This window comes from Rhinolophus ferrumequinum, chromosome 8 (genome assembly GCF_004115265.2).
Source record: "Rhinolophus ferrumequinum isolate MPI-CBG mRhiFer1 chromosome 8, mRhiFer1_v1.p, whole genome shotgun sequence".
In the NCBI taxonomy this organism is placed as follows: Eukaryota; Metazoa; Chordata; class Mammalia; order Chiroptera; family Rhinolophidae; genus Rhinolophus; species Rhinolophus ferrumequinum.
The window spans coordinates 30,659,283-30,685,028 of NC_046291.1; the positions used below are offsets into that span (position 1 = coordinate 30,659,283).

Below are 25,746 nucleotides of genomic sequence, written 5' to 3' on the forward strand. Positions count from 1 at the left end.
CACCGTCCTAGTCAAAATTTGTTCCTCCTGTAAGGCCCAAACCGAGTTCAACTCCTACCTTGTGGAAGCCTTTCCCAATGCATAACACTCTTCTACTGGGAGCTTCTGTCAAACGTTCATACTCACATGCTTTTCATGCTGCTCTTGTGTAAGTTCAAAGGAAGGAATCCGTTCCTCCTGTTTCTTATATAACTCAACACAGCCCGGGTACACTGCAGACTCTTAATTCTAGATGCCTTTGTGAATACTATTGAAAGGTAATCCTGAATTTAATTTCCAGGCTACACGAATTGGATTATTTGGATGCTATGGCAAGATAAGATCACTTACTTCCAAACACGAAAAAAATGAAACTGTGTTTAAATAGAACTCATAACTAAGATGAAGAACAAACTAAAAGATTCCAGCCCAGGATGTCTGAAGTACTGAGTAGAAGTCTTCCTGTATTCCCCAAATTGGCAACTAAGGTCCCCGGCTGAGAACAAAAGGTCAAATACCTCACATTCTAACTTGAGAAAACTCGGCAGTTGAGGCCAGCCCATTTTCTCAAGCTGACCGGGGCCATTACAAACAGATACTCTCCTCACCCACCTAAGAAAACAATCCCCAGATCATTATAAAAAGATGACTAGAAATTAGCAAGCTGTGCCATTTTGAGGAAGGCGGTGTTTTTAAGGGTGGCTATTCTCTCCTCCAACTTCCCTGGGGATGAAAGGAGGTGATTGTCTGATTCTCCTCCCTAGTGCTACCAAATGTGACTGAGCATCTGGGAGAGAGGCTGTGGTGAGATGGCCAGGAAAGGAGGCACAAGGACCACCCACAAGTTCAAGAGATGAAGCAGATGGCTCCTGCCTGTGGCCACAGATTTCACGCTGAGGGGAAAGCAGGTAGATGAATTGGGGACTGGGGCTTTCCATGGACTGCTGCAGCACGGGGCAAAGAGGTGTGGACATAAGGGGAATGCTGCATGAGGTGCCAGCTGAGGGTCAGTTGGAGGTTTAACCCCCCTTACAGGGGACTGTTGATTTCTGAGAGAGCTGGCAGAAACGGAGCCCATAGACAACATACTTGAAAAGTGGCTACATCTAACCAAGTGGATGACAGAGTGTTCACTGGGAAAAGTCACATGGGGAGATGCTGTCTGTTTCCTCTGGCCCTCCACTTCCTCCCAACACTTCCTGCCAGCAGAAGGCACAGGGGAGGAGAAGGGGTAAGAGAGCACAGAGTCCCCCCACCCTAATTCCACTTCAGGGTCCTAGGCAGAAGAGGTACAGGAAGGGAACAGAGCTTGTTAATAACTGAAGGAGACCATTTTAGTGACTAAAGTGACACTGAGACTTAAAGGGACTGAGACTTAACTGAAAGGAGACCATTTTAGTGACTAAAGTGACAGAAATTTTAGGACACTTGCCTGAGATGTTAAGTAAGCAGGGGAAAGAAAGGTGTGACAGAACTTGTGGGGAGCAGGTATACCCCCCAACCAATGGAGACTTCCACTAAACAAGTTAGAATCCTCTGCTCACTCTTCAATATCTTCGTGTCACCAGGATTTTTGAGAAGGAGCCTGAGTAAGACAAGGGTCACTGAACTTTGGAGTCTAGGCTCTGTATTAACTAGTTCACTGGGTTACTTCGGGCACAGCATTGAGCCCCTATGGATCTCAAGTTCCTCAACATGAATGACTCCCAGTGGCCCGCCCACCTCTAAAATTCTGTATCTTTTGTATACGAGACTAATTTACTGTTACCTTCTCAGGGGACAACCCACACATGGCTGCAACTTTTGTGATACAGGATTCGGTGATCAGCCCCGTCTGAGGAAAGCCAAACCCACGCAGAGCTGTGTTGGATGGAAGGTTGGTTCTGCACACCCTTGCCCGGCAGCGCAGGTTGGGAAACTGGTAAGCATTTTCCATTTTCAGAAGTCCTGTTTCTAACACCTGGGGAAATCCAGAGTTGATGTCATGAGACCCTCGTCCTTCTGTACCTGTGTTCCCATCCTGAGAGCTCAGACTAAAACCAGGCCAGAAGTGACTGCCCCGCTGCATCACATCGAACATGCTAAAATAGACCCAGATCTCAAATTCAATGTTAAGGATTTGAATAATTTTTCTTTTGAAATCATTTTTTTATTTTCACATTTTAAAGCTAATGCATTTTTTCCAGGTTTCAAGCATTTCTAAAAGCCTCTGAAGCATTCATAGGACCCAAACACCAAATGTAACAAATATAATATCCTAGAAATTACATTCTACCAAATGTAATGAATATAATATACTAGAAAACAGAAAAAAAAAAAAGTTTTGTCATTTGGTCTAATGCATTGGTTCTCATCCAGGGGCAATTTTGCCCTCTTTGCCTCTGGGACATTTGGCAATGTTTGGAGACATTTTTGGTTGTTAAGACTGGAGGGTAGTACTGACATCTGCTGGGTAGAGGCCAAGAATACTGCCAAATATCCTACAACGCACAAGAGAGAATTATAACAAAGAACTATCCAATCCAAAATATCACTAGGTCTGAGGTTGTGTCTCATGCTTACATCTGGGAAAAAAACTGTAAGTATAGGAAACATGGAGATAACACACAGATGCAGACTGAGCCAATATCTTTGGGTTCACTTTGGGGGCACCAGTAACACGTGGTTATCCCTACAATGAGGGCCTTTAGGCTTTTATTATTAAATGTTATTGAACTATTGAAAATTTTCTTAATTAAATCATTTTATGCAACACTTTCCAGAATAGGAACTTGTTTCTTAAAACACTTACAAGTACTGACTCATCCAGCGTGCTGCCTCCATTGCTATAATACTGCATATCCAGGGCCAAGATTCTGCCATCGTTCATGAACCCAACCTGGGGAAAGAGATTGACCTTTGATTCTGATGTTGGGGGCCAAGTCTCTTCAAAGTTTGCTTTCTCAATTGTGAATCCTTCACACATAGCCAAAATGCTTCATGGCATTGGGTTTGGCCATGAATTCTCGGATATGACACCAAAAAAGCACAAGCAACAAAAAAGAAAGAATAGATAAATTGGACTCCATCAAAATTTGAAACTTCCATGTATCAAAAGACACAATCAACAGAGTGAAAAGACAACCCAGAGAATGGCATAAAATATTTGCAAATCATAGATCTGTTAAGGGGTTAATATTCAAAATGTATAAAGAACTCCTTCAACTCAACAACAACAAAAAACCAAACAACAGATTAAAAAGTAGACATAGGTATATGTATATATATAGTTACAAAAAGTGGAGTACAGCATTAGGAATAGAGACAGTGGAAATATAATGGCTCTGTGCGATGTCAGAGGGATAGTAGATGGGGGGGTTGACACAGTGTGAGGGATATAAATGATAAATGTCTAACTATTACATTGTTTTGTGCACCTGAAACTAATAAAAAAATTTAAAAAAATGTAGACATAGGACTTGAATAGACATTTCTTCAAAGAAGATGTACAAATGTCCAAAAGCACATGAAAAGATGTTCAACATCACTAATCATTAGGGAAAAACAAATCAAAACCACAAGATACGACCTCACATCCATTAGGATGGCTGCTATAAAAAAAAAAAAAAAACAGAAACAGAAAATAATAAATGTTGGTGAGCATGTGGAGAAATTGGAACCTTTGTGCCCCATTGGTGGGAATGTAAAATGGTGTAGCTGCTATGGAAAACACTACTGCAGTTCCTCAAAAAATTAAAACCAAAACTATCATATGATCCAGCAATCTCACATCTGGGTATTTATCCAAAAGAATTGAAGGCCGGGTCTCAAAGAGATATTTGTACACCTGTGTTCATAGCAGTATTGTACACAATAGCCACGGGGTAGTAATATCCATCAACAGACGAGTGGATAAACAAAATGTGGCATATACATACTATGGAATAGTCTTCCACCTTTGAAAGGAAGAAGCTTCTGACACATGTTATAATATGGATGAACTTTGAGGACTTTATGTTAAGGGACATAGGCCAGTCACAAAAGTACAAATACCATGTGATTCCATTTATATGAGTAGTCAGATTCATAGCGACAGAAAGTAGAATGGTGGTTTCTCCAGGGGTTGTTTGGTGGATGAAGGAATGAGGAACTATCACTTAATGGATGCAGGGCTTCAGTTTTACAAGATGAAAAGAATTCCAGAGTTGGATGGTTGTGATGATTACACAATAATGTGAATACTTAATGCCATCAAAATATACACTTAAAAATGGTTAAGATGGTAAATTTTATGTTATGTGTATTTTGCCACAACTGAAAATAATAATGAAAAAAAGCAAGGATAGAGAAAGATATGAAAGCAAAACGAACAAACAAAAAACCCTCCTATTTAATCCATCACTACTGTTCAATCAATTATTTTTTCTCCTCCTAAAGCAAATCAACTGTATACGAGTATTTCTTGACCTCTCGTTCTTGCCATAAGTCCTTGAATTCTGCCTCCTATTCTCTCACATCTCTACCAAAACCTTCTCCCCTAAAGCCACTGATCTTCTCCTAATCTTCAGATCTCGTGGCGTGCTCATACAGTACTCTGCACATTTTTTTCACAGGGTCCAATTCAGTCAAAGCTCCTTGGCATATTTGGTGCTGTTGGAGGTATTGTAAATAAATATCTTTTAATGTTTTTAAGACGTATCCAATATTACTGTTTTCGGTCTGCACACTTTTCAATATCTCTGAACTCATTAAATTTCACTTTAATGATTTTTGTTGAACAGAACCAAATTCAAACCGAAGTAGTTAGTAGTTAAGGGCATGGACTATGAATTCCAGCCATTTGACTTTGAGTCCTGGCTCTGCCACCCAACCTGCTCTGAAATCTTAGGCAAGCTCTATAACCTATCTGTGAAACAGCAGGAAGTAAGGTAATGCATGGAAAATCATAGGCAAGTTACTGAAACATAGCAAGTACCCTAAATGTAAATTATTGATATTACTATTATAAATATTGTTAATATCTCTTCTGTCCTCACACTACCCTCCATCAGAAAACACTATTTTCTCATAGTTTTAATCTCCACTATGCTGATGGCGTCTGTAATTATAAGTCAGTCCTTTCAATGAAGTCTCATTGGTGAAGGACATTTCTACTTAAATGTCCTGTTTAAGTAGACACTTCCTCCCCAACACTTACACAAACAAACTCATCACTGCCCCTCCAGATTGGTTCCTTCTCCCAACTTGGCTCTTTCTACTAGAAACCTCCAAGTCATGTGTGTGGTTTTACTCTGCATTGTATTTTGCCAAGTTTGTCACCAAATTTTAATAATGGCTCCTGGACTCATCTCTTTTTCTATATCCTTCTATCATAGTTCAGACCTCAACTGCTTCATATTTGAATGTATCAGCTGCCTCCTGGTGGTCCGCTTCCTCCATCCTCTCGCCTCCCTCGGCCATCCTGCCCAGTGCCATGATAACACTCTCCCCAGTGAACCCATGTTTGGTTATGACACTTGACTGCTCCAGGATCTACTCAGTCTCACTCTTTCTGATTAGATCAAGTTTAAACCTCCATCCTGGGATTCTCAGGCCCCTCTCAGCCTGGCATCACCTAACCCAAACAATCTTATTTTCCACTCTGTGCTCTAATTCCCCTTCTCCCTTTACTCCTGCCCCCATCAAACATGCAATGTTCATCCCACCTCTGCATTTTTGCTCTTACTATTCCTACCACTTGGTATGCCTTCTTTCTGCCTATTCATTCTTGAAGGTTACTTATGTTTCACCTTTTTGAAGAAGTCTCCTGTAAACACTTCAACTCATGTTCCTCTCTCTCCCTATAGTTTACTATATGTGCCTCATCTTTTAACCTGAAATTATTATGTTTTCATAATGACTTCATACGCGTGAGTCTTATTTCGTCCTCAACCACTAAAATGTAATCTCCTTCAGGACAAAGTTCACTCTAATAAATCTTTGTTGAACTAAACTCAATTCAAATAATAGCCTAGGGTGAATGTGAATTGAAGTAGATACATTCATTATCTTCTAAAAATATGTATGCAGGTACACCACTTGTGGTGGAAACCATGCTAGGTGTTCAACAAATCCTGTTGTCCTTCATCTTAGGCACACAGGAAGACTACATTTCCCAGCCTCCCTTGCAGTTAGATGGCAAAGTTCTGGCCAATAATAGGCAGATAAAAGTAAGGTTCACCACTTACAGGCCTGGTACCTAAAACACCACCCACATGACACTCTGTGCTCCCTTTCTTCCCTTGTCTGCTGCCCACTGCAGAAGACCCAGTGGAGGAGTCAGAGTACCTAGGGCAGTACTATCCAATAGAAACTTCTGTGCTGTTCTATATCTGGATATAGAATATGGCAGGCATTCATTAGCTGCATGTGATTACTGAGCACTTAAAATACAGCTAACACAACTGTAAAACTGAATTTTTAATTGTATTTAATTTAGTACATTTAAATTTAAATATAGACATATGTACCTACTGGCTTCCATATTTGACAGTACAGTCCAAGGAGACGATGGTGGCCCTAAGATGGAAAAAGGCCGAGTCCCTGAATGATTTTGTGGGGCAGTCGTCTCCTCTTATGGCCCTTTCCTCTCCCCTGTCCCCCAGCCAGATTACATTGGGCTGTTACTTGAGCAAAAATGAACACAATAAAGGTTTAAGTCCTTGAGAGTTTTCAGTTGTTTGTTAGAGTCTTTAGCCCACTCTGACAAGTAAACTTATTTCTTAGAAAGCAAAAGAATAATTACTTTCAGCTATGGAAAATTTTTCAGGAATTTTTGGGACAGAGTTTTATAAAAATACACTTGGTACACTTAAAAATAAGGAACCTGTTGTCAAATAATTATAATTTCATATAACACTGTTGTTATAGGAATTATTCTATTTTTACCTCTTTTATATGTGGGACGGTATGGTTATCAGATCTATTTTCAAGGACCTATTTACTCATATGTTTTCCAGTTATTCACTCTGTAGCAGCTAATACCAGTAGCACGTTTTCACAAACTGACATTTTTGAGCAAAGCAGAAAAGCCTAATTAAACCAGACAGTAATCAAACAATTAGCACAAGAAATAGAAAGTTAAACAGATGCAGTTTGTTGATTTGCTCATTGTCATTCCCCACTCGAGAGTAGCCAAATGCTGCCCTCTGCATGTATGGAATGTTATATTTACAACATGAATCCTCCTCTGCCCTCCTTCGACTCACTTTGTACTTTCCAAGATAAGGGTGGCGACCTCCAGTTATCAACATGTCTTCTCCTCGTTCCAGAATGCAGCGGACTGCACGGCCATGTCTAAGACAGAAAAAAAGCAAGAGATGTAAGTAAACTCTTTTACCAAGTAAGTCTTATCTGGGGTTTATGTAACCCCTAGTGACAGCTTGAGTGGCATCCACACACATTAGAGAACAACACAACTACTCCCTAAGTCCAGGCCGTGTAGATCTGAAGCATATACAGTGGCTTCCCCTCCCTTTGGCACAATGCCTGGCATTCTCTACTTATGGGAGAGAGGCTCATGGGTGCCAGAGTCTCCAGAGTATTGTTTTCTGGGTATTTCCCACTGTGATAACAACCTCTGCTATAGGCAGATATGCCACATTATAGACTGGTTACAAATGGAGGAACTCAGGTGGTGTCTGACTGCCAAGTGCTCCCAGATAGGACAGGTCTGGAATCAAGGGCTTTTTGTACCATGGGAGAGAGGAACTGGCCTATATTACTGAGCAAAGAAATGAAGCCTTATGGGTGTGCCTGCTCCAAAGACAATTTCCTATGGTAATATTTTGAAATTCTAGAAGGAAAATGGTAATATAAATAAAGGTAAGCATAACAAAAGCAAAATCTCCATTTAAATCAAGGGAATACACACACACACACACACACACACACACGCACACACAGACACACACACACGCTAAGGACAAGTAACCTCCACCCCTTCAAGACCTATTTCTGTCTCCTCTCCAAGTACTATAGTATATTCACTGTTTTTTAATTCTTTTCAGTCATTGATTCTCGTTTTGGTTCTTATATTATGTAGGTTGACAAGATAAGATAAAAAAAGTTGTAATAAGCTGGTAACTTGTTTGCGTTTATATTATGTGTTTATATTACATGTGACTTTAAATAATCTTGACCCAGTGTCTTCGTCCTTAATTCCAATATTGCTAATATTCAGCACAACCTCATTTTATTTTTAACCTATTTAGGAGATTTTCTTCACTTACTTATTAGCGGCAAATGCTGTGATGGCTGCCATGATGCCAGTTTTTAACGTCTTCCCCCCGAATGACCCGCCAACACGCTTTACATGACACATGACCTTGTTAGCTGGGAGCTTCAAGACTGAAGCAACTATGTCCTGTGAATGACGACAGTTCTTATTAATTTGACCCATAAGCTGCAAGGGAGTGGGACAGCCTTTACACATTTTGATTCCATAATGTTGTACATGATACACAAACTGTGTGGTTTTACACAGTTTAATGGGATGATTTCCAATAACTTAGGCATGCATCCATGATGATCTCAGTGGTATTTGGTTATAATGACACTGCCAAAACTCATCAATGTTGAGTAATCCTTTCAATAGCAATGAGGCATTTCTGTGCTAATAATTAAAAAAATTTTTTTCCTCATGAGCTACACCCAAAACATCTTTTCCACACGAATCCCTAGGGATTGTTTCCTGAAGCAGTGAGGTTTTGTGGCCTTCCAAACCTCTCTCAGATCGGGTTTTTCCTCTGTACTCTACTGTTCTCCACTGGAGAATGCATATATCTCACCTCCCATTTGGATTACTGCTACAGTTGGCCAGTGGGTCTTCCCTGGTTGTAGGTCATGCTCTTTCTTGTCACCCTAGTTTTAAGAGGTCATTTAGTCTTAACAACTCATTTTTATAGATGGGGAGCCCAAGAGAGATGAAGTGACGAGCAAAACAGGACTGGAATAAAGTTTGTGTGACCCTTCTTAGTGTTCCACCTTCTAAAGTCCTCATTCTCCACCTTTCCACATTCCTACTTGCTCTGGTAGCAATACTGGCTCCTCATGACCTACTGAATCAAGACCCGTCTGCTTTGTTTCTCTTACTTTCACCCTGATGCTTAAACTAGCCACCCCTAAGTGCATCCTCCATCCCAGCTTGGGTGTACCATCTCTCCTTTCCTCCATGCGTGCTACAGGCAATGAGTGTTTGCAGATGGGACAGATGAAGGAAGGAAGGGAGAGAGGGAGGGAGGAAAGAAGGAGTGCATTTTATCTTTGTGTGGAATTGTCTGGAAATGGCGTATCTTCTCACCATCTAGAAAAACCTCACTCTCAGTATAAATCCAAACTTAAGACTTCATTTTCATGGCACTTTCTGGATGACTCTAGCTCTTAGTGGCCCTATGTTCTTTTAATTTTCCCACATGTGTAAATTCTGACTTAGCTGATTTCTACTAGGTTGTATTCTGCCCAATATGGTTTCCTAAGTGCTTCATGTGATTTGGGTCTCATAGGCTTCTTTTCTTTTGCCAGTTTTATTGAGAAATAAATATATTAGTCTGCAATTTTTTTGTGTAGCGCTTGGCTAGAGTAGAGTAGTTTTTCTACAGAAGCTTTCTGTTTTGCTAGCCTCCCTTTTCCTGGTCCTTTATTACTGCATAAGTTTAAGGTGCAAAGAAAGCATATGGTTTGATTTACATATATTGTGAAATGATTACCACAACATGTTTAGTTAACATCCATCATCTCATATAGGTACAGTAGAAAGAAAAACAATTTCTCCTTGTGATGAGAACTCTTAGGAGTTATTCTCTTAACAACTTTCCTTTATTATCATTCAACAGCTTACGTGCTGGTCATCACTTCTTTTGTATTCTTAACAGTATCAAGAGTATAGCAAAAAAAGACCTGCTAATTCCATAACTGTTTTAAAGTTATACATCCACAAACAGAACTCTACTTTTGTAATACTAACTTAAAAGCTTTAAAATTGTATGGCTATTAGTAACCAAATGGACATGGATATTAGTATTCCAAATCCCTTCAGTTTCTAAAATGACATTTTTGTCTCTAATGTTCTTGGTATAGTTTGCTGGTAGAAACCACTTAGCCACATCTCCTTCACAATGGTCCGGTGTTACCTGGATGAATGTGGGACCCTGTGCGGACACATAAATATCCATTTCTTGATCCTCTGCTCTGGGCACAGCAAGCATGCTTTGGGTTTCCATATAAAAATGTTCTTGACCTCCCATATGTGTTTCACCTGTTAGAGGAAAATACATGAGAATCAAGAAGGCTGTCACATAGGACAGGTAGCATCCTTCAGCTGTTATCTCATTATGGAGAAATTCCACTGACAGTGCTTCTGCTGGGGCAGCAGGCTGTCTGGTGAAGAGCCACAAACAACCATCTTTAGCTTTCATTATACCTGCAGATTTGAAGTAGAGTTCTGTAGAGGAATCTGTCATGTCTACCAATACAATAGATCAGAGTCCTAAGGAAAGGTGTGTAACTCTCTAGAGTCAAAATAGTATGGCAGGGAGACTTCCAGTTCCAAGACAAGATGGTATTGATACACTTCTCCCTGTCCTTCTGCTAAGTATATTTAAAAATCCTGGGCATTATACATAAAAGAAACATAAGAAGACTCTGAAAGGTAAAGAGGAAAAGGCAGACCAGTTAGGGACTTTGGGACTTAAGGAAAGACACAATGATGAGTTCAGCGGGTTTTGTAGTTGTCGTTTGCTTCATAGAGCCCATACTGGATGCCAGAGATACCAGAAACCCAAAACCACTAGCAGGCAAAAACAGAAAAAAATCCCCAAGAAAAACCTACTTTCTCTAGCTAAAGGATGAGGAAAGGGGAAGCCTAGAAAGACAGAAAGCTTTTATACAAAAACGATTCCACTCCAGCCAAATAATACAGAAAAAACTGCAGAACAATCTTTATCTGCAAAAGTTGAGTGGAGAGTCTAGGCTTCTGCCCTGATCAGGTTATAATGAGGTACCCCAAACCCTCTGCTGGGGTGGTGTCAGTGGAGATCATGCAGAAACCTGGGCTTCCACCCTCCACTTAGCAATAATGAAGCATCACCCTGTTTCCCTCCACCAACACAGGGTCAGAGGAGCTTTGGTAAAGTAGAAGATTTAAATAAGATCCAGTCTTACAACATAATACTCCAAATGACCAGGATACAACCGGAAATCACTCATCATTCCAAGAACTCAACTTGAATGAGGAAAGACAATCAACAGAAGCCAACCCTGAGATGACACAGATCCTGAAATTATCTGACAAAGATTTTAAAGTAGCCGTCATAAAAATGCTTCAATGAGCATTGACATAAATACTTAAAATAAATGAAAAAAATAGACAATCTCAACAAAGAAACAGAAGATATAGAAAGAACCAAATGGAAATTTTAGAACTAAGAAATACAATAGCTAAAATATAAGAGGCTCAATGGACGAGCTCAACAACATAATAGAGAAAACAGAGGAAATTATCCATGAACAAGAATAAAGAACAACAGAAATTTCCCAACCTGAACAACAGAGAGAATATAGACTGAAAGAAAATGAACAGAGCCTCAGGAACCTATGTGACTACAATAAAAGACTTAAAATTTGCGTCATTGAAGTCAAGCATTTAAAGAAATAATAGTTGAAAAATTCTCAAACTTAGTAAAACACATAAACCTACAGATTCAAGAAGCAGAGTAAATCCCAAAGAAGATAAACCAAAGAAATCCATGCCAAGACACATCACAGTCAAACTGCTGAAAACTAAACACAAAGAAAACATATTGAAAGTAAAGAGAAAAAACACTACCTCATTTATAAGGGAAAATACTTCATTCAGATGGCGGCAGATTTCTTGTCAGAAGTCATGAAAGCCAGAGGAACTTGTACATCTTTCTTCAAGTGCTAAAAGACCTGTCAACTCAGAATTCTACCCAGTGAAAATATCCTTCTAGAATGAAAAAGAAATCAATACATTCTCAGATGAAGGGAAAGTAAGAGAATTTGTCTTCAACAAACTTATCCTAAAATAATGAATGGCTAAGGGAAGTTCTTGAAACAGATAGGAAATGATTTTAAAAAGACCTTGGAACATCAGGAAGGCAAGAGAGCAATGGAGAGAATAAAAATACAGGCAAACACAATACACTTTCTTTTCCCCTTGAGTTTTCCAAATTCTGTTTGAAGCAAAATTACAGCATTGCTTTATGTGGTTTTCAATGTATGCAAAGAACATTATAAAGACAATTATAAATGAGAGTATGTCTGGGCCAAAGGAATAAGAAATGCCCCATGCTGCATTTGGGTGAAGTTGTCCAGAAAATATAATCAGGATGAAGATTCACCAAATAAGCTCTGTATGTTGGTTACCTATTTATGTACTTGTCACCACTTTCACAAATCTACAAACAGTTAATGTGGATGAGAACTAACTTCTGATTGCGAAATAAATGTATAAAACTGCTCCCTCTCCCCCAAAATAAAACCCACTACAGATAAATCAAAGTGGAATTCTAAAAAAAATGTTCAAGTAACCCATTGCAAGGCAGGAAAAAAATTAAAACCAGAGGTTAAGAAAAAACAGAATACAACTATTACATTAATATTATTAGTATTAATGATAATCCCTAAGAATTTATTTGGTTAAACATCTACTTCATTTAAAAAACACAGAGCTAAAACATGTGAGACAGCTGTTTCTGTTTAAACCCGTGCGGAAGGCAAAGCTCTAGAGCCCTGTCCCCTCGTGCTGCCCACCCCACAGCCCTGCACCACGCTGCCCTCTCCTCACCCGAGCGTGGTGCTCTCAGCTCTCTAAGCTGGAACTAATCCTTGAGATAAAATGTTATCCCAGTGAGGGTGTAGGAGTGATTCCTCCCGGCATATTTACATTTTAAGAAGAGGCCCTTAAAGATGGTAAAGCCATTAAGATATGAAGCAATTTATCTGTACTATGCCCAACAGGACAGGTTGCGGGAAGATAATCTCAATTCCAGGTCTCTTGCAAATCCCACTAGACAGATTGCCTGCTACTTCTCCAGTGCAAAGCCCATCCCAGCTAATAGAATTTTAAAGAGATAAATGAGAAGCAGCTTCATGTAGAGGAGAGAATGTGCTAACTTCAGAGTTGGGAAACTTGGACAGATGTGATTCCTGGTCAACCACAGGCCTCTCTGGCTTCAGCTGGCTCATTCATAAACAGTGTTCTCTAACGCCCCTCTAGAGCTATGAAACCAGGCTTAGGTAGGGCTGAAATCTTCCCAGCCGGGAAAACAACCAATAACACCACTCCTTTCAAGAACGCAGTCTAAGACTTGATGTAATGCTCCACATACTGTATCTTTTAATTTTTTTTTTTGGAGCACTTATTATCCTAACAGGCAGATAAAGTGCTATTGTAATTCTTAACTCCAAATATCTCACAGTGAAACAAGTAGTCAAAAATCTTAATCAAAATGACAATTGCAGAGTAAGAAAAAAAACAACCCTCAAACCAGTGAGTTAAGAGAATGAAAACTTAAAAGCAGTATATGTGTCCCTTTTAAAGCTTCCTGTTAATTAATTGGCTTTATCCTTTTTAACAGGGTATGATGCAAGTAGCCAGTTAAAATTCAAGTAAGAGACAGACTGAATAAATTACCAAACTGAATTAAATAATTCAATAAGATGTGAAGAGAAAAATACCATAATTAAATTCTCACATAAAAACATATTGTGGCAAGAACAGAGGCTAGGACATATTATGGCACAAATGGAAGAACTCTCCCTAAATATTGATAATTTCAAGATTTTCACACCATGGATGGATTCTCTATGATAAAAATGCTCTCTCTTCCTCGTTCCCCAAAACAAACTCAACCTTTGAGCATTTGCCATTTTACTAATCCAGAATCTTAAAACTGGTCAAACAAACAGATACCCTGGATCCTCCAACTCCAGAATCCCAAGAAAGGAGCACAGGAATCTCCAGGCAGGTCTCCTAAGCATCTTACAGTGTGAAAAACTGGGCAACACTGGGTTCGATAAATGCACGCCTGCCAGTGCATTAGCTCAGTAACAGACAACCTATTCTAGAGAAAAACAACAGAAACACCTAAACCTAATAATAATTATTGCTCGCAGTTGTGGACCTGTTACTATGGGCCAAGTACAGGTGTATTATGTCTTACAATCTTCACAGTGGCTCTTCGAGACGGTATTATTTTATCCATGTACAGGCACAGCTCTTTTGTGTGTGCTTCACTTTACCGCCCTTCACAGAGGTTGTGTTGTTCTACAAATTGAAGGCAAGACCCTCCACCAGCAAAAAGATGATGACTCGCGTTAGTGCGGTGGCCTAGAAGCAAACCCGCAACACGTCTGCGAGATGCCATAAACGTATGGAACTGTTGTATGACTGAAGTCATGTTCCTTAACCCCTCTGGGCCTCAGTTTCCCAACCTGCAGGGTGGCTGTGAGCAGGAAAAGAGACAACCTCTATGTAACGACCAGGGCCCCAACTGCTTCCCCTCTCTTCATTTTTTCCAGATAGTTTTACCTTCAAGAATTTGATCAGCCAATTTAAATGCTTCATCAACATTTCCATATTCCAGTTTCCTCTCGGGGCAAGTGGTCTCTGCACGGGGGGCTTTGGCTCCCTGCTGTGCTCTTTACACACACACACACACACACACACACACACACACACGAAACAAAGAAAAACACATCTGTGAATGAGGGGCCTGCCCCCGAGGAGCACACCCTCCTAGGCTGATTTCTAGAAGGCAAAGGCAGCATAAAACTAGACAGGCTTAGAAGACTTCCAGGGCTGCGTCCCCTCTCATCATTATTTTTTTGTCCAAATAGTTTACCTTCAAGAATTTGATCAACCACTTTAAATGCTTCATCAACATTTCCACATTCCAGTTTCCTTTCTTGCTCATAGAAGGAATTGTGTTGTATGGCTTCCTAGAAAGAAAACAGAAAAGTGAGGTTACTGGGGCATACCATCCAGCCCTATGGCAACAGACACACACCATGGGCCGTGGGTCAGTGGGGGCGTCGTTCGAGTCTGGGCAGCATGTGTCCTTTTGCTCTGGCATCCCAGGCGCTTTCGGCAAGACCCCATGGGTTGAGCTAAGAACCAGGCTTCAGAGACTCCCCACAGAGCAAATACAAATGTCCTAATTGAGTCAAAAGAAACAGTATGCTCAGAAAAAACCTGGCCCCTAGGTGGCCCCAGAATGGCACTACTATTTTCCAGGCAGATTATGCTCTTCATTCCACAACCCATTTTATGCAGCCAGGGCCACACAGAGCTTGAACTCTGGACCCAGTCGGAGTTATGTCCATTTACTCCACTTAGCAGCTGTTTGACTGTGGTCTATGACTTCACCTCTCTGAGCTTCATTTGTCAAATGGAGGTGTAGTTGGACACATAGCTCCGATAGGGTTGTGGAGAGGATAAAATGAAATGAGATGCGTAAAGAGCTTACATGACATGTATTCAGTGCCCGGTCAATGCGAGGTGAAGACTCTAATAATGAGGATTGTGAAGGCCCTACCCGCCGGCCCCACGCTTCTGCTTTGGGGGGATGAGCCCTTGGGACATCCAGTCCTGGTCCCAGATTCCATTACAAGTCCAGTGTGGGCACCACAAATCCACTTATACACCGGCTCTTACTGGCTTTCCCTGTGCCCAGCGGAGGGGTACACTAGTGGGAACACAGAATCAGGGATGCAGCTATGATAATCTAGGCTGGTTGTCTTACCTATCCTTCAGAATTTATTTTGCTGTGATCCCTGTGTTCACTGGCCAATGTGACATGCCAGCTCTTGCAAGCACTATCTACCATGGGTTATTGTCTGTCCATGAAGTTCCAGCTTGTTGGCAGTGGGGAATTCTCCTAACCCTGGTTCCTTCTGACCAGCAGTAGCGTCTAGACCTGTCAACATACCTTACAGAGATGTTCTGTGGTGTCCCTGCCATTTTCTCCATTCAGAAAGTGGGCTGGTTTGTTTTTAGCCATTGTGGGGCCCAGGTTCTTTGATAGAGTGTTTGTTGACAACTCTATTACTGACCAGCTGTGTGACCTTGGGTAACCCCATCTTTCAGTTTCCTCATTAGAATGGGGATAATAACTATTTTTTATTTCATAGGACTGTTGTGAGCATTTAGTGAGTTGATGTATGAAACCTGCTTAGAACTATGTAACCATCCAGTGACCTCTGTGTAGGTGTTGGCTATGGTCACTTTGGTCATGATGATAGATGAGAGATTCTGGTCGAGAGTGTATTTCTCTCCCCGTGGTCATCAGCTTGACCCCTTGAACCAAGAGTTTTCCCATTCAAACTATGTATTAAAAACTCTAAAAAGCACAAGCTAGGTTAAACCTCAGAGAGTAGTGACAGAGATACATTTGTTCTTATCCTATTTTGACTGGTGACACACTTTCTACTGGAATCAATTCAGGTGATTTTATTATTAATCTAAGACTCAGATATTCCAGGTAGGAAACAGAAGTTAAGTTTCACAAACCTTGTTTTAAAAAGTTTAATCTTTTTCTGCTTCACTTGCTGCTTTGTCTTTGAGTGACTTTGGGCTAATTTCCTGGTCAGGGAAGTGATAAAAGAATGCCAGTGTGTAGGGGGCTGGCATATGTCCTTGCTATAAATAAATGGATTCAATCCACTTTGATCTAGTTGATTGAGCTTGGAGAGCTTAACCTGATAAAAACATGAGGCAGTTCTACTCCACAATGTCAAAGTTTGGCATTTGATGCTGGTATTCTCTGGCAGACAATTAGAGATCCACTGAGAGCAGTTGGGGAGGGCGGGAAGAGAGTCGTATCAATTTGCTTATTAGGAATTTTATTTGGCTGGAAGGCAGAGCCAAGGAAGGGATGCTATCTAACCACTGGTATTGGGCAAAGGATTGCAAACAGAATTTTTGATGAAACATCACCTAAATGATTTCTTATAAAGAAGTAATTCTAACTCTAAAACAAAATGTTGGAGAAGGAATATATTATAGTAAGGAAGCATAGCAGGCAACATAGGAATGGAAAGGGTCTGAGAAGGGAACAGAATATTTGAATCTGAAACTGGCCAGGAAAATTGAGAAGGCCTAATCACCCTCTGACTCCAACTGAACTCCTATATTTTTTCTTCTTGATATGATTTTATTTTAATTTTAGAACACTGAGGACATTGTCCAGAAACAAACGCTGAGCTCCTGGGCATAAAGCATCATGAGAGGAGACACACTAGAGGCCCAGTTCTCCAGGAGGCACTAACCTTGGCCAAGTCATTTCTTCATCTTCTGCCTCAAGGCAAGCTAGCTGCCTAGAGAACAACTTACTCATTATGCTGTGAAGACAATATTGTGTTCCCAGAGTACATGGAGTCTGTATATGCTGAATCTAATCTACTCATTGCTGCTTTCCCAACTTTTATGCTTTTACTACTTCGTAAATTATAAGAACCAATGATACTTATGCAGAGGAAGACTCTGTCATTACATGGAGATGAATCTTAAAACTTCCATACATTTCAAACTCCTTTTTAAACAACAGGATAGGAAACGCAATTCTCCAACTTGTTTAAGTTGCCAAAATATCTGTAGGCATCACAGGATCGATTTCTCATACTCATTTACGATACGCATTAAAGGATCTATGTAAAAATGGTGTCTCCAATATTTGCTTCCCAGAACACCTTGTTGGTTCTCACTGTGTGCCTGAGAGAGTCTGGGTGAAGGTGAATACAGTAAGTTCTCACCTAACATGGACAGGTTCTTGGACCTGTGGCCAAATGACATATAACAAAACCAATTTTACTATAGGCTAATTGACAGAAACAAGGGTTAAGTTCCTAAGCATCCCATTAACGTTATAACAAGTGACGTTGAACGAAATGATGTGATTCAAGCACCTGCGATACAGGGTTATAGGGTGTGTCCCCTCTCCTGGACATTGTTGGTTGCCCATCCATCATTCTTCTCACCTGTCCCCTTCCAAACAATGCTCAGATTTCTGTTTGGGTCTCCCCCACTCCCCCATAAAAGCCCATGTACTTCAAAGTAATCTGACTCCCTGGCAGTAACCAACAGCTCCTCCATTCCTCTGGCTAGTCATTAATGCAGAATTGGACATGTGACTGAGTGGTCTGAGGCGGCTGGATTTCAGGACTCATGGAATGGTGAGACAATGCTGTTCTCTTTTGCTTCTTGGATAGGAACTAGAAGCTCCTGGCTGCCATCCTGTCACTACAGGAAATAAAGCCTGTACAGTAAGCAGCAGAGAGGTGAGGCAGGAAATCAGGTTTCTTGCTAAAACTGATAAAGGTTTTGGGCCAATAAAGCCCCTGTGGTTCGGAAGTCACTTCGAGTCAGGTTTTCTTTCCTATTATTGTAGTCTAAAGCATTTTAGGATGACACCACTGACATCTGTTTTTCTGGCACCACCCTTGAACTCATTACCTCAATTGTTAGGATCACTGGCTCCAAATCCTGGTAAACAATCTTCACTCGCTTTGCAGCTCGCTTTGCATGAATCTCAGAATCCGCAATCACGGCACAGACTATCTGACCGACGCAAAATACCTACAACACAGCAAAGGCCTTTGTTCTCAAGGAGGGCAGGTACCAGGTCCTCTCCTCTCATCCATTTTTCTCCTCCCTCCTAGCACAGAGCTAGACACACAATAAACGAGCCCTTCATATGTGTCCCCACTGCAGTGCTGTGGGTAACAAATGCTTCAGGAGGCAAGTGCGTTTGTCAGAGTCGGCCTGCTGTCCCAGGCACTGTGGAAATTCAGGTCTTTTTGCTGTATCACTGGCAGTGGTGGCCGAAGAGGGGCAGGAGTGATGCTGCCTCCTGCACAGCAGACTGGGGCTCCAGGCCCAACCGACAGGGCCGCTTGAAGGCCAAGTAGCCTCGCAGAGCCAGTCCCACAGCTTGGCCTGTGGCTGCCACACCATGAACAGAGCCATTCTGACAGGTGGCTTCTGCTTTCATGGACTGGGAAGGCCCGGAAGTCACAGCCCAGCTCAGCCAGAGATGAAGGAGGGAGAGAGGAATAATACAACCCTGCCATTGAGCAAATCTGTGCCCCCACTGTGGTGGAGCACAGGCTCTTAGGGATGGACAAGAAATTGGGCTAGCCAAGGTGTGACCAAGCACAGAGCATTCGTGTTTCACTTGCAGGCAGGTAGGCGACCCAAGGAGTTCACAAAGGGACCAGGGCAGAAAGTTGATGGGAGAAGAATAAAACGAAGGCTCCAGAAAGGTAAAATAATCAGGACTGGAAAAAGTCACCATGACTGTTTAGTTCTTTCCTACCTTATACCTTGATCACAGTTAAAACGTAACCACTCATTTTGAAAATCTACATTGGACTATAGGGGCTTTTTTACAATGAGCATATAGTAGTTTTATCATTAGGAAAATGTAGTAGTAAAAAATGTTAAAACCGGCACATACACACTCATACTTACATTCACACACATACACACACACACTCACGCAAGGGTTTTTGTTGGGTGTGGGTCGATGGGGGCAGTGGGGAGATAAATGAAACAAGAATGGCAAAACGTTGATAATTGCTGAATCTCTATTTTTGTGTACGCTTAAAATTTCTACAATGGAAAGAATTTTAAAAGGCACAACATGCTATGGACAAATGTTAAAAAAGAAATTAAACTCACAAAGGCAATCATTCACATCACCCCTGTTCTCCATTCTTGCTGGTTTTGCCCGTGACCTGGCACACAGGCACGGCCCCCAGAAGCTCGTAATCCACATACCCACACCTCAGAGAGCAGGGACTATCGTACAAACAGGAATGGCTTTACTTGTTTAGTTAACATGTATGCAAAGGCCATAATTCTCGTTGTCTTTTGCCAATGCCACCCCAAGACGCTGTGGGGGAGTTTCAAACTTGACTTGAGACTCTCAATCATCAAATTTTCATGTTTATCCACTAAATCTGCCAGCAAGAGCCAGAGGTAGGGACTGTTTCAAATGATGAAGCTCTTTTGGGTGAACACTGAACTGAGAAGCCTGAGTTCTGCGCAGAACCTGCTGCAATGCCTTTGCAGCATTTTCTGATAACTGAGGATACAGTAGCCGAAGTCTTAATCATTTGAAATGTGCAAATGGCAACAATGTCAGCTGTTCCTCTACTCATTTATCCTGCTCCATGGGAAGGAGCGTATGGAATATACTGATGAATCAGACATGGGGCCTCACTCAAGGACTTTTACTAGGTAGGGGAAATACGTAAGATATAAAAATACGTAAGCTTAATACAAGGTAGAAAGTGCATTAAAGGTCCATTTTGTCTTTTCCTCTAGACTTGAAGCTCTGTGAGGGGAAAGACCACACGGGTCTTGTTCAGCTGCAGCGACCGGCCATCGTCAGTGCTCACTTAAAAATATCTGTGGAATACATGGCAGTATGAATGGATGAGTAAAGGTGAGTTCAGAGAGGGAGAGAGAACTCCTGGATTAAAGAATATGGAAAGGCTTCATGGTGGAGACACCACTTGAAACTGGACTTGGACTTTGGAAGCACTGACTGAGGCAACAGCAAGAGAGTCTCAGGAGAGATATTAGTAAACACAAGTTATCATTCTGTTCTCCTTTGTTGTTGCATACTGCTAGTAGCACGGTATCTTACTACAGGAAAATGTAAAACAATCAAGTATCTTTTATATAACTGGTCAACTTTTTTACTTATGTGGAAAATAAATATATTTGAATTCATTCACCCTTAGAATATAATGTTTTATATTAAGCATTCATAGAATATTGGAATCCTTCATAATGTTCCAAATGCGATCTTATCTTTAAGAAAATATGAAGTGCCTTTAATGGAGAAACAGAATGCAAAAATGCAGTACCTCAGCTGAGTCCAGAATTTTCTCAGTTTGGGTTATAAAGCAGTAGGAGTTTACGCCATGAAGATGTTCTTCAGTCATGATGTCCACCACGCCTGGCAGGCTGAGAGCTTCTGACAGTTCAATAGACCTGGATGAGAACACACAGAGCAGGGCTCCTCAGAGCAGCCCCACAGCCCAAAGACCCAGGAGAATGGGCTTAACTGAAGAATCAGATATATGAGAGAAGAAAGATATGTCCAAGAATCCTTCCATAGTTCTCTCATACACAACTGGGAAGAAATTCCTGGGACAATGATGTTATTAGATGGAGGCACAAACTGTAGTAAATCCCACATTTTGATCCCATTTCACCTCTCATCTGCATTGAATATCGCCAACAAAGAGCTTACCCTCCTCATACCATTACTTTTTGCTAATGGGACTTAGATGAAAAGGTAATCGCTAATGTCTCTTGGGTAAGAACATTACCACTTACACAATCTTAGCATGAGCTCTTGTACTTGTTACAAAAGCCAAGAAAAGTTCCCCGTGCACGGCAGGCATGTCGTCACAGTAGATGGCTTCACCTGTGGCATGCTTAATACCCGACAGATGCATGATGGGCCGGCCAATCGGGTCTTGAGAAAGCTTCTTTGTTTCTCCATTCTGTTTAATCAATAACCAACACACTATGTTTATAATCATAGTATGGTTATAATCATCCCCCATAAGAGGGTAGCTATATAACTTACATCCAAACCAGAACCCTTTTGAAAATGGAAATTGTCACTATTAATACTAACACTAGGACAATTAGCCTATTTCAATAATTCAACAGGGAAACGGGGATGAATGTATAGGCATGACGCTGTTCTTATTTTTTTCCTACTTTTTTGCATATAGACCACAAACATTTCAAATGCAAATTCCATTTGTATAAGTAAATGAATATAAATCTTTCTTTCTGGTAATGTGAAATTATGTTTTCTTGCTAATGCTCATATATTTCTTTAAATTTTAGTATCTAAATTATTTTACTGTTTGCATCTAAGTGTGGCACAAATATTTTTGCAGAAAAGCATGATGATATCATGACTGTTTATAAAAACTATTGGAGTATGTATTCAACCAGGGAGCCCATTTTTTGTTCTATTTTGAGTGAAGAAGTCTAAGAAATAATTCTATTTTGAGTGAAGAAGTCTAAGAAATAATTGGTAAAACTCTTAACTTAGACACTCCTGATAAAGAAAGAAGCCTAAGGGAGATGCATTTTGAATAATGATTCACTAATGTTATTCTTTCTTAGAGACTCATGGGGTAGAATTTCTTGCTATTGGTTCTGTAAATACCTTAAATAGGTTTCATTCACCAAAGTAGAAATTAAGAAACATGACGTCACCCTCAGTATTTCAAATGAGAGATTTGTTAGTTTTCCTAGTTGGTTGGTTATTGGTGGAAGAAGAACTGAAGGCATGAAGAAAGAAGGGGTTAAGAGACATGATAAGCCAAGCTCAGAGTCTCAGGTGACGGTTACCGAGGGAGTGTGGGAAATGGAAATTCCAGGAAAACTGCCAGCCAAGCAGCCATCCAATTACTTTCTAAAAGAAGAAGGAGGCTCTGGGTCTGGAGCCCTGCTTGAGGGGCTGCCTGCTACGTTGTGCAGGCGACCCCATCCACCAGTCATGGGGTCAATGTTTGGGACTAGGGCTGAGGCCGGGCTCCTGGAGGCTTTCTCTGGAAGACTTGGGGGTGAGAAGCTTACAGTAGGTCGGCCAAGGTGAGGCCTGGAAAAAGCTATGGAGGTCTCCCCTTCCTGCCCCATCTGTTGCCCCACACTGTAGTTCATGGGTCATCTGAGCCCTGTGCTCTGACTGACGCTGCCAAGGGCAGAAGTATGTGGCACGCTCGCCACCTTATTCATGTCGATGGTACGAGACCACAGAACAAAACACGGGGCCTTAAAGATCAAGACAGATGTTAAAAAAGAAATTACCATTGTTAACTTAGTTTTTAGTCACAATTCTTTGATTTTGAAGTTTAACACTAAAGAAAGCTGTGAGCTCACCAGAACAGGAGATCACTGAGAATCACTGAGAGAAGACTGGGAATGTCCAGGTGTAGGAGTTAGGTCCCAGGCCCTTTGAATTAAAAAAAAAAAAAGCCACTAACCTGGTATTTAAATGTACTCCAGTGACGTCTGGAAGGAAGATCTTCTACAGCACTCTCATACTTGTCTGCAAGGCTAGGATAGTGAACAGGGTCCTGAAAAGTAGAACCATTGCAGATGTTTAAAACATGCCCGAATGGTCTTGGAAGGGAGGCTACTAGCACGGTTCTTAACAAGCAGCTCTATTCTGAAGCCTAACATTTATTAAGTACTCATCTTGTTCAGAACTCTGGAGGTACAAGCAGCTCCTGGACCCCCGGGACACACGTTCTAGAAGGTCCACACAATAGGAAGAGCCAAGTGGATGTAGCAGATCACTGATTTCCAGCATCTCTGTGTTCTTAGGATTCTCTCACATGCTTTCCTAAATCATTTGAGGACTTACAAACCAATCAAACAGGAAGAGGGAAGCTAAATAAATAAAATGGAAAGGAACAGAATTGTTGAAGCCAGGAAAAAGTCAAAAGCACACCATTGCGCATGTGATTAAAACTCTGCGCGGTACCACCTGGCCAACCCGGGAGAAAAGAAAATGCAGAGGCCGCATCCCGCCCACCGCCCCATAGGAGGAAGCACACGTCTTAGAATGTAGAAAAATGGGTAATTTGGGTCTTTATACAATGCTTTAAATAATACACTTGATGGTTATCTTTTATATTTAAAAAAATTGTAATACAAAATTAAAGCCAACTAAGGCTATTATTTTTAAGAGTAGAGGAATAATGAAGAGAGTAAGGTGAATTGAAAGTATGAGACGACAAGGTGGAAGCTTTAAGTTATATCACTTGATTTACCCAAGAAATTGTATTAGTTTACTATTACTTGGAGGAGTCTACAATGGGCATTATCTTTTCTCTCTTTTGATTACCTGGTGACAATATGTCACTTATACATGATGTCAAGTTTCTAGTCTCAAAAATTCGATACAACTGTTCTGGTTCTTAGTTTTCCCCACGTGTAAGAGAAGATATCCTCAGAAGCAATAGGAGAGAACTTTGTGCCTCTTATTGGCAGTGATCACACTAATTTCTATACCATGTGATGAATGGTCTTGGCTTCTCGTCTGGACAGTTGGTTGTAGCATGGGATGAACGAGGCCTATGTGGCTCAAGTTCCCTTAGCAAATTTATTCAGAGACATTCTTTTAGTTGTGTCCTCCCCAGCCAACAATCTTGTAACTAATTGTTTGTCATAAGGGAGAGAAGGCAAAAAAAAAAAAAAAAAAAAAATGGCTGGATGATGACTACTATTATTAAGACTAGTGTTAGGCAGTCTTTATCATGTTCCTTTGTAGCACTGGGGACTGTACTAAGCCCTTCTCCTGCAATGGCCCATTTCACAACAACCTTCTGGAGTGGCTGCCATCATCATCATCTCATAGGTGAGAGAAATGAAGCTGAATCAGAGAAGCAAGCCGAATGCACGAAGGTAACCCTCAACCAGGGGAGGAAGTGCTTTACTGAGAGAAAATACATTCAAACCCTTACCAAGTTTTCTGCACACTGCCTGGACAAACATTGGGTCAGAAACAAAATAACTGAGGGGTGTTCAACAAAGTCCTGTACAACTCTGTGCTCTACTTGCAATCCTTCCCCAAACTTACAAGCCATCAACAGACAGCCTGAAGTATTCCCAGCAAGTGCACGTGTTTCTAATTTGGGTTTTCTTTTCTATTCTACAGCTATTTGGCAGGGGGTCGTCACCTCCATTTTGGGTCTCCCCATAACCCCTAAGACTGGGAAAGCTAATACATGGTCAGTTCCATTTACCATCCTCTTCAAAATCTGTGACACTTCCAGGTAAAACTTGAAGAGGAAGCTGATGATGAGAGTCCTCTTGAACTCCACCTTCCCACCCGGAGCTGAGCCTGGAAGGGAGACTTCGTGCAGAACCAGCCTGCAAGCTGCATCCAGCATCTCTTCATTCCAGGGCCTGTGAGAGTCAAAACAGAAGACTCCTAGCCTGACAGGACTCACTAACTCACAGGCTCAACTAGTGTGTAAGACAAATAGCTACAACTTATGCAGGACATTCGATGTACAAGCTCCAGAGTGTCCACCACTCTCAAGGTGTCTGGCCTACCACTTCCTCATCTGTAAATGGGGAATAATGGTAGAACTCCCCCCATGGAATGGTCACAAAAAAGAAATGACAACCTGTATTAAGTCCTTAGCCCAGGAGTAACTGACCTTTATATCACTAGAATGTTTACTGCAAGCCAGGTTTTGTTTTAAATTCCTTATATGTATTCACTCATTTAATCCTCTCAACTGCCCTATAAGGTGAGGATGATTGTCCCCCTTTGATAGATAAGGAAACAGAGGTATCATAATGTTAAGTAAGCTGAGATCACATAACTAATAGGGCTTGAACTGATATTTGGACCCAGGCAGCCTGGCTCAACGGAGTTTGTGTTTTTAACTATTACTCTCTATTCTTTATGATATAGTAACTGGTACCTAGTATGTACTCAAGAAATACTGGCCATTAGCATTACCTATAGAAATAAAAAGTCAGGGAAGCAAATGCATTTAGCAATTTATTATAAAACAAATTCCCATAACCTGTTTTTCATCATGGCAAATTATTTTCTCACAACAAGGCATGCAAGTCTACTCATTTTGCTTACTGTATCTATGTGCCATTGGGATATAGCCTCTCTCTCACACACACACATATACACACATGCACATATACACAGACTATAC

At 41.0% G+C, this 25,746-nt stretch overlaps 1 protein-coding gene and 1 long non-coding RNA gene across 4 annotated transcripts in view; one reads left to right on the top strand and one right to left on the bottom strand.

The window, feature by feature from the left end:
• Positions 1-25,746, bottom strand: part of AOX1 (aldehyde oxidase 1) — a 71,323-nt gene that overhangs the window by 19,381 nt on the left and 26,196 nt on the right. The window contains exons 15-25 of the mRNA XM_033112007.1: positions 24,808-24,970; positions 23,041-23,133; positions 21,368-21,537; positions 20,893-21,019; positions 18,470-18,592; positions 14,862-14,958; positions 10,128-10,252; positions 8,229-8,362; positions 7,206-7,293; positions 2,771-2,857; positions 1,748-1,939 (exon numbers count right to left, since the gene is read on the bottom strand). Coding sequence (XP_032967898.1) covers positions 1,748-1,939; positions 2,771-2,857; positions 7,206-7,293; positions 8,229-8,362; positions 10,128-10,252; positions 14,862-14,958; positions 18,470-18,592; positions 20,893-21,019; positions 21,368-21,537; positions 23,041-23,133; positions 24,808-24,970 — 1,399 coding nt within the window. The remainder of the gene's footprint in view (positions 1-1,747; positions 1,940-2,770; positions 2,858-7,205; positions 7,294-8,228; positions 8,363-10,127; positions 10,253-14,861; positions 14,959-18,469; positions 18,593-20,892; positions 21,020-21,367; positions 21,538-23,040; positions 23,134-24,807; positions 24,971-25,746) is intronic.
• LOC117025798 (uncharacterized) lies at positions 132-24,974 on the top strand. Of its 3 annotated transcripts, none has more exons than XR_004423656.1 (6): positions 132-887; positions 1,756-1,900; positions 7,269-7,318; positions 20,345-20,465; positions 24,333-24,466; positions 24,838-24,974. It is a non-coding gene; the product is annotated as an uncharacterized LOC117025798 (long non-coding RNA). The 3 variants fall into 3 exon arrangements; XR_004423657.1 differs by having other exon boundaries at positions 24,333-24,419; positions 24,838-24,965; XR_004423658.1 differs by lacking the exon at positions 24,333-24,466 and having other exon boundaries at positions 24,838-24,967.